The sequence below is a fragment of the Gadus morhua genome, chromosome 7 (assembly GCF_902167405.1).
Source record: "Gadus morhua chromosome 7, gadMor3.0, whole genome shotgun sequence".
Classification (NCBI taxonomy): domain Eukaryota; kingdom Metazoa; phylum Chordata; class Actinopteri; order Gadiformes; family Gadidae; genus Gadus; species Gadus morhua.
The window spans coordinates 18,719,142-18,728,891 of NC_044054.1; the positions used below are offsets into that span (position 1 = coordinate 18,719,142).

Consider the following 9,750-nt stretch of genomic DNA (forward strand, 5'->3'; position numbering starts at 1 on the left):
CCCATTATGGCTGCATGTTACATTAATTCTTGCTTACTTTTCAATTGTTCTTCTTACAGGGCAGATCTTATCGCGATTCGACTGCTTTGGGACCGGTGATCAAGAGCTGAATCCAGATTATTTACTGACTGTTGCTGTGGGGTTTCTGTGTTGAGGTTCCGATCCTGGTTTCAGATCTCTGTGGTCCTGAGAGATGGCCCATGATACGGCAAATCAATGTCAATCATCACTTCATTCATATGTAGACTGCTGGGTTGTCTGTGGCAAAAGGGACCCTTTTCTTTTTTTTTGTATCATCAAATAAGAGTGTTGTCATATTTCATACGGTCACACGCGTAATTCATGTGCTTGTTGTGTGTGCGAATGGTTGTCACTGTTTGTATTTCACATGAGGAAAGAGGCTGTCTAAATATTTTTCATATTGAGGAATGCCAGCTAGCTGTGTGGAAATCTAATCCTGTCTTCGCAGCAATATTATCAAAATAGACAGACTGGATAAGCTACCAAATAAAGACGAGACAGTATTAAGTCCATCATTCATAATTACAGAAGTGCACGATTATTCTGAAAGAATATGTCTGGCAAGGCCATGAGTTAGCAGTGAATAAATGATTTAAAAACAGACTACCATGACTGATTATGTTCATTTTAAGCCTACATTATCTTGTAATTAAAAATAAATTCCTAGAAAGTCATTAATAGTAACAAGAATGTTAACAGCCCCTTTATTCCATAATTAATTCCAGACACAGGCATAAAAAAGGATTTAAGACTTGGGGAAGAAAACAATTATGGGAGAAAAAAAAATAGATGGTCAGCTACTGCATGACATTGAGGTCATGGAAATCCAATAATATTTTTTTTATTTATAAGTATTATCATTATCATAATTATTATGATCATTACTAATCATAATAGTATTATTACATTTGTAAAATGTTGCTATTACATGACAAGGATTATTTGCAAATTAATTTTGCGCACTTTTCAAGTTGACTAGAAAATAACCGTTAAATCAATGCTGGTTGATAATAAAGGGTTATAATGCAACCACCAGATCAAGTGCTTAGATCTCCGTCGACACTAAAAGGTTAAATAAATAGGCAACATTTACTTTACAGATGCAGTGTCTAATTGTCAAGACTCCCCTATACCCTTGAATCCGATGAATAGATGATACTTGGTCAGGTTTATTTTGTAAGTGCACCACCATATGCACTAGGTGGTGCACTGTGTAAGTGACCGAGTTTATAGGTTTGATCATTAGTAACAAAATCTGTTGCTCAGTAGCGCCACTTGCGCTCGCCTGGCGGCAATACCTATCACTCTCGTGTTATTACACCCCTCATGACCACGAACGAGCCAATAGGCTTTGGTAGGCAGAGTTGTCCCTGTGGCCGCCATTAAAGAAAGGAATCCATGAATTCAAATGGAAACCAACAGGAACCGAGGCTGAAATTATGTTGAAAATAATAGCAACATTCTAGGCCCGCGCCGGGTTTCGGATGCTTTTTAAAGGATGCATTTCGTTTTTTAGGCAGAATTCCGCGATGGAGGAGTAGACGGGACGTTTTTTTTTTTTTTTTTTTTTTTTTTAAGCAAAGACCGTTTTAGGGCTAGGGGGGAGGGGGAGAGTTGCTTCTTTGCTCTCCTTTTCTTTTTGTTTTATCAACATTTTTGTTGTACTTTCCATTTTTTCCTCCGTGCTTTTGGGATGACGACGTAGACAACGGATAGTCTCGAGCTGCAGCTTTTCATAATTAACTGACAACTGCAGTCGGAAGGTTGTTGAATTAACTCTGCTCCTGCCAAATGTTATAAAAAAATTATTCTGGTTGATTAGCCAGCACATCTAAGAGAAAACACCACCGCAGTCCTTTATTTCCCGGGAAAAGTGCAATGCTGGAATGTGCGACGGAGCAGTGAAAGGATGAGTTCTTGTTTTGTACCGAACGGGGCCAGCTTGGAGGATTGCCATTCCAATCTATTCTGTCTGGTAAGAGATTTAAAACTAAAGGAAAGCAGCCATTTTTAACTAGCTGAAAAGGGCTAAGCTAACGCTAGCGACACAGGCATAGTTGATAGTAGCTTAGCTCCCAGCAGCAGGCTTACGGCCTGTCGGGCTGACAGCACTGTTTCCATGCCGAGTTCAGCAGCACTTTGGAACACACTTTTAATGCATGCATTATAACGCCGCTGGTGACACGTTTGGCAGTGTCCTTGTAACGACGTGGTCACGGGTTGACATTTGCTGGTTGCTTTTTTACTTTATGTGCACAATTCTGCAGCGGAGACTGCTAAACGTTTGATCTTGCAGAACTGTGCACACACCGTCGGCATTTTTCTGCCAAACGTTCCGTGTGTAACCGCGTAATAGCACTCCTACGGAGTGTGCAACTTTGCCAGTTTTCTCGTGCAAAATCGCGTTTGCTTCGGTCAATACGAGGACACTTGTTTTTATGTGTTGCCAACATTCCAATGTTACATGCTCATCACGAACGCCGTTTGATTTATACTGGAAATGCAATGTGTTGGACAGTAAGCCAAGATGTTGTTTGTACATGGCTTCATCTCGTGTTTATTGTGCACGTTGCATCAGTTATACGATCTGGGCTCTGACCACAGGCCGATTATACTATCTCTGGCAAGCATTCTGGGACAGTGGTTAATTATAAAGGCTGTGGTTGTTGTTTTTATTTCTTCGGACAGGGAAGCATTGCTCTCGCAAAATTGTATCGCATTCACTTTGCAATGCAGTGATTATGCATGTGAGCAATATTACAGCTGACCCCAAATGTTGAAACCTATGGCTGGTTAAGTTACCAAAATAGTTGTGGCTGTGTTCCTGGTGAGCGCCTCCTTTAAAAATAAATAAAACCGCCCTATCCATGTCTATACAAATGTAGCACGGAGCTATAGTGTTCCTGGACCAAAGACCTGCTTCATTCAACGTGACTATTAGGTGTTTGTTGCTCCAATCAATTGGCTTGTCGTCAGACCTCAACTACAGGCATTTTCCCTGGAAGAGAAGTGAGCCGAGGCTCTGTAGTCAACATGCAGGGTCTGCACGGCCTGTCTGACAGACATTTTCCTGCCCGCAGAGACACTAAGCAAAACACCACTGTTATGTTATGACTCATTCACAGAACAGACTCCACTTTGTGGTTTTATGGCGAGAACAGATGCACATAGCGATGTGGTGCTTTAGCTTTTTCTCACTCTCATTGATTTGACACACTTGTGTACTTGTTTTATGATACTACTTCATGCCCTCTTTATATTACTTACCTGGTTATAAATAGGCCTATAACTATATTTGGTCTTAGATACTTTTCGACAACGATCAACTTGACAAAATAAGCTAAAAGTAGCAGTTCTTCTAATGAGGCTGAAAATCGAAATGAAACCTAAATGTGATTTTTCAGTGCCCATGACATTGTCCAGGTCAATGCAAAGCGAAAGGCCAAACTCTTTTTGTGTGTTTGTGTGCGCTTGTACTTGTTTGTGTATGTGTGCATGTGTGTGTAGTGTGTGTGTAGTAGGGCAGTGTTTGAGTAGCTCCACCTGTTGCTCGTGCCATAACTTGAAGACAGACAGGAAGGCAGCTGTTTGGTTTGTCCGTTGCCCTGAAAAATAAAATGCTCAACCACCACAGTGCCCAGATGACAGTTGAGCAGCTGGAAGTGGCAACGTGTCATCACTGCGAAAGTCGACCACACATGCCCCCTCCCCCCTCATCCTTGAGACAACATCCCAACTCAATCAAAATGGCCTGAGTCTTAAGTTCCCCTCCGACACTGATGCTCCGACGCAGTTTTGCTCCTGGCTAGCTCAAACAGAAAAGAGGCTTTGCCTTTGCCCGCTCTGCTAAAGATGGGAGATGTGATTCAGTTCAGTTGACGGCTCATGGCAACCTCTCGCTGTGCTGCCACTAGACACACTAGAGAGGCACTCTAGTGTGTCATCCAACTGTAAATATATAGAAATTATGTATATGTATATGTATATATATATAAACGGCAAAATTGTTTTATTTATAGCACGTATGTTCATGCGTGAAGGATGTTGAACTGCTTCATTCACAGTATGGGATCTGCAGACAAAATCCACACCCATTAGGAAGACACAATCATTGGATAGAAAGACTTTTGACTCCCTCTTTCTCTCTGTTTATGACTCTGTTTCTCTCTCTCTCTCTCTCTCTCTCTCTCTCTCTCTCTCTCTCTCTCTCTCTCTCTCTCTCTCTCTCTCTCTCTCTCTCTCTCTCTCTCTCTCTCTCTCTCTCTCTCTCTCTCTCTCTCTCTCTCCCTGCCTGCCGTCTTTCCTCTACCTCCCTCCCAGGGCACACATAGGCTGCCAATCATTTATTTTGAAAGGACGGACAGAACAACTGTGCGAGGCCCATTTATCCTTGATAGAGCAATCTGCTACTTGGATATTGTCCCCGATGTGTCCCCTCTTAGGGTGAGGGGCTCTGGCAGAAGCCGGCATAATGTGTAACTCTTCCATTAATGTCGACCAATAACTAATGGATCACCTCTGATTGACTGGTGACCTCCCAGCGATGACTCATGTAAGTGCTTTGCAATGCACCTTTATCCTCTGCAGCGCCAAGGTTGAGGCTTCCAAGTCTTTGTCACGACGGACATTAGTTCTTCCGATGGCAGGTCGCGTCGGTGCGTAGCCTTAACAATCACCCGGGATAAGGCAGGCCTGGATGATGACCAGGGTCACGGAGAAGAAGAAACCTCAGGGGTTGAGGGTGGGAGGGGCGGGGTTCAGCGTTTCTTTATGTCGAGGTGTCATCGTACTCGTTTGTCAAAGTGAGCGGAACAACAGATCCACCGTTGGACAAAGACTCTAAAGAGGAGGAATGCTTTGGAAGGTGCGTTTTCTTAGTTATCTGTAACTGATAACGATCACAGTTTTCTCTGACAGATAATTCAACAGACTTCTTTATCCAGTAAACGGGAACCTATAATGGTTGCCGTCTGATCGATCGATGCAAAGGATACATAAAGAAAGATGTTGGGGCTCCGGAGTGCTCTCTCGATCCACCAGCATACGGTGACAGGATCATCGCTGCTCGACCGATAAACCCCAGTGGTACCTGCTGCGTGCATCCTTACGTTGCCTGGGGTACATTGTGTTCACTGTCTATTTAAGATGTTGGCTGCAACTGTTGGATGACTTCTCACCACAGGTTGTACAGCGCCAGGTTATTATTGTTCGTGCATCATGCCACAAGAGTTCAAATTAAACCATCAACAAGGTATGAGTCGGTGAGAACCTTTGGGATGGGCTGATTCTCAGGAGGGGATTAATGCTGTCTTGAAGTGAAAGCTGTGTAGCCTTTTGTTTTGATATCAAGAAATAAGCTGATGACGACGTCAGTGAAGGAGCAGTTAAGCTGGCTTATTGTCTTCATTTGAGTGACTTTATTTGTTTCTTCTTTTTTTTTTTATGAAGCAGGCAATATAAACGTCAAATACAAAGGTTTGATTAAAAAATAGAATTAGAAGATATAAATTAATGTAATTGGTTCTACAAAGAAATGTCAAGTTGAACCTATCCATATTGAGCTTATATAAATGGGAATCTCCCCTTGTCAGAATCTCAACACACTGTTTTTCTTATTTTAAAAAGTGTGGCGCAAAAAGAACCTCAACAACCATCTACAATCCATACGCTGGTAACCATTTCACGGACGCTGCGAGGTGATTTCATTCCCCCCCCACCGACAAGTTCTTGAGACTTATTTGTACCACTTACCTCACCACTGAGTCACATCGCCCCAGAACACCACAGCATCTAGTCGTGGTACAAACCCCATGAATACTATGCACCCACTGGGCACAGGAGTAAATTTACCCTGAAACAACAACGACAGCAGCAGCAGCAGCAGCAGCAGCAGCAGCAGCAGCAGCAGCAGCAGAAGCAGCAGCAGCAACAACAACACTGCGTTCTGGCCCGACTTTATCGAGGAGCGAGCGCCACACAGAATCCTTGGCTGTCTGAACGGGAGCCAGTCCCGTGTGTGTCTTGGCCAGCCCACTATATAGGCTCAGTGTTTGGAGGCCAGATGCCCGTCTCTTTGTGAGCAGCGTGGTAATTGCAGTGGTGAGTGAGAGCGGAGGGCTATTGTCGGAAGTTTTTCCCCGGTTCTCATTTTCAGAGACAAAAGGCAGAGAATGTGTGAGGCCGGGGCGTTTTTTAAGCCCTTTGAAACTGGTGATAAAAAAGAAAATAGGACGAGAGCAAGATCGAAGGTTTAGTTTCCTTAGAAATCTATAAACATACTGGGGATTTTTTATGTTTACGAGTTGCAGAACATAAAACCGGTCTGTTGAACTTGGAATTATATGGACTGTGCGGCGCTTGGGAAACAAGTCCAGTCGGTTCTACCTTCCACCTTGTGTGCAGTCAGTGCTCAGATATTCTCCTATTGCTATGCGCAGGTGGCATGCACTGCCATGCACCTCGGAGTGAGAACACAACAGGCTGAACACAAGACCATGTGAACTGTCATTAAAACGGTTTCACTTCTCCTATTTTATTATACGACGATGGTAATGATGACACCACTACTGCTGTGTTGCGTTTTTCACATTTAGGCTTTTCTATTGCTTATGTGGTACAAGGTGCAAGCGCACGCTATTTATCGGAAATGTGTCTCTGGTTTCTCTGAGCGGACTTATTAAGATAAGAGATTAGATAAGTTTATGTGCATAATAAATCCAATCTAATGAAATACATATACTCGGGAAGAAATAACATATTTAAAAGCAATATAATAAATTGTTTTTGCAGCATGCCCTTTAAAACACCTGCAGCGCGTGCAGAGAGAATCCGGAGCCTTCCAGTCTGGTCATGGCTTTATTTCAACATGCTGACCTGCACGGCGTTGTGTAAGGAGGCTATAAATATATATCAAGCACAACAGCTCAACATGAACTGCCGCTGACCGGCGCGCGCTCACGCCACTGCGTCGCGGTGATGTCGGTTCACTGGTATGCATGCGTTTACACGTGTGTGTGTGTGTGTGTGTGTGTGTGTGTGTGTGTGTGTGTGTGTGTGTGTGTGTGTGTCCAGTCCGAGCTTTTGTCTATTGGATGACATAGCACGTTGTTGTGATCCGGCTCCGTGCTGCCTGACGCCAACTAATGCTCTTCTGTTTTGACAATTCACCCCCCTCCACCACCCCCCCACCCCACCCTAACCCTCTTCTCAATCGCTACCACAGCGGACCACTCCACCTCACCCGCCCTCACCCGCCCTCACCCGCCCTCACCCGCCCTCTCCCCCTCTGTCCCCCCCCCCCCCAGCTCCCTGCTGCTGCTCACACCACAAATCTCTGGGCTGATCCCCCCCGGGCTCGGCAGCAGGACCACCGCAGACCTCCGCCACCGCACTCGGCGGCAAACCTCTCGCTTGAGGGTTGGGGGGGGGGGGGCGGGGGGGGGGCGGGGGGGGGGGGCGGGGGTTGTGGGCTGAGTATTAGAGCCTCTCCACTTGATTTCAGATAAGACGCCCCCACCCCGAGGAACACAAACACCCCCGACATCAACACCACCTTTTAAAGTGTGACAGATTAGCCTAATTGGAGGGCTTACGGGACAGCCAGTTCAGCCCAGCTCGGCCCCGCGGCGCGGGGAGAGAGCCCCCGACGGCGCGCCATGCGAAGGCTACCGTGGCCGTAGGGAGCACTGGCGGTGAGCTAGCATCAGGGACAGCTTGAGTGATTCAGATTAGAAAGGCTGAAATGGAGACGAAGACCCCTCCAAGACACAGCGTTTTATTGTGTGTGTGTCTGTGTGTGTATGCGTGTGTGTGTTTGTTTTATGTGTTTACGGTAGACGTGGTGGCGGTTGTCGGCGGCAGTGGCACATAATGTTCCTGGTTTAACACTTAATAACCCTGCCCCTGATTTACTGCCTATCATGCTGTTTCTCTGCCCCCCCCAACGCCCGCCCAATCCCTCTCTCCATCCCTCCCTCTGTGTTTTGTTCTGCCAATAAAAGCCAGGCATCGTTTATAAAGGGAGACACCACCAGCAGTACCCTCACCCCCTCGCCTCCCCCACATACACCCCCCTCAGCCACCCTTTTCCTGACCTCCCAGCACTCTCCATTAATGAGGATTAAGGTGGTTAGGCCACATTTACAAGCTCTAAGTGTTTTCGCCCATTCTATTTGTTTTCTCTCTCCCTCTCTCCCCCTTTCCTCCGTGTTTCCAACATGCTGGAGTCCACATTTTGATAGGCAAAGCTCCCCCCGAGAATGAACACAAACAAATGTCCCAGTGCGTTTTTCATTTACATTTAGAGGGAACGGGTGGTTTCTGCGTTGGCTGAGGGCGGTCGGCTGGGTCGTTCCAATTCAAAGTTGTGGAAAATAACAATTCAAAACAGTTTTGGGCCTTGCCATCGCTTTTGCTCTGTCTCTTTTAAGCCCACGCTACACCACACAGGCAGGCAACGACGCAGGCACAGACGCAGGCACACATAAATACACACACACACACACACACACACACACACACACACACACACACACACACACACACACACACACACACACACACACACACACACACACACACACACACACACACACACACACACACTCAAGCACACAGTGAGTCTTAAGCTCAACTTAGTGTTGTCCTGTTGGACATGCAGAGGCATTTGTGAGTCAACAGAAAAACAAAAACGTTTTTGCCGCTAAGCTCACATTGTATTATATTGCAGTGCGTTCAGAAAACATCAAGGATCATGACAATCAAAATTGGCATTTAGTATCCATCATCCCGTTATCTGTAACCAATAGTAGTATTGATTAACGGTTAACATTTCCCTTCGGTCAGCTATCTTGTGTTATTTCCCCCGCCACAGCCAGCCACTTGGGTGGCATTCACTCACGATTGTGTGTGTGGATGGGTGTAGGGGAGAGGGCGTGTGGGGGCGTGGATGGGGCTGTCTACCATGGGCTCCATAAAACAGGATTTATACCCAAGGATTTAAATGCTTTTCAACACCTTTACGCCTATAACATACTGGTGGCCTAGAAAGCTGACGTATTATTTCGTGTAACGTACGTATTTCTTTGTGCATCCCAGTACGGGTTTGAACCGCATAGCTACGCAGAGCAGCCTGCCTCGGTTGCCGAAAGTGCCAGGTTGCAAGCCCTACACTTCCTGCCATTGGAAATGAATGGACTTTCTTGTTTACTGCTCTGCAACAATCTAACCAGTCTGTAAGAGTTGTTAGGTGCAGTGTCCAGAATTTACTTTTTGAATTTAGAGTGGAAGAATAAACAAACCAAACAAAGCGACTGCTCTAATATGTAACCCAGTCAGACGGCAGGTGTTGACTTAACACCTCTTGCCCACTGCATCCGACCCTTGACGGATCCCATTGACTTTGAATGGGGCGGAGCCGTAATGCGTTGTGGATCCATCCGTTCCGTTGGATCCGTCGGCTCCGTCAAGGAGTTGAAAAATGTTCCAACTTTTCAGCCAGCGACGGATCCGTCCTCCAATCAGATCGCGTATGCTCGGGCTTGGCTGACGGATGCCTCTGCAAAGACTACTCCCCCATCCGTCAGCCACGCCTTCCGTCATCCGTTGACGGACGGTGCAGTGGGCAAGAGGTGAAAGTCTCCCGGCAGGCGCTGCCCGGGTATAGCTCCACCACGACCTGAGGCTGACGTCTGCTCTCACCCCCCTCTCTCAGGCGGACCTGACGGGCAT

At 46.1% G+C, this 9,750-nt stretch overlaps 1 protein-coding gene across 2 annotated transcripts in view; it reads left to right on the plus strand.

The window, feature by feature from the left end:
• The first annotated feature begins 1,344 nt into the window (after positions 1 to 1,344).
• med13a (mediator complex subunit 13a) overlaps positions 1,345 to 9,750 on the plus strand; it is a 72,250-nt gene continuing 63,844 nt past the window's right edge. For both annotated transcript variants that reach the window (XM_030360401.1, XM_030360402.1), the window contains exons 1-2: positions 1,345 to 1,996; positions 9,734 to 9,750. The exon at positions 9,734 to 9,750 is cut by the window's right edge and continues 218 nt beyond it. In XM_030360401.1, coding sequence (XP_030216261.1) covers positions 1,931 to 1,996; positions 9,734 to 9,750 — 83 coding nt within the window. In that variant the 5' untranslated portion in view covers positions 1,345 to 1,930. The remainder of the gene's footprint in view (positions 1,997 to 9,733) is intronic.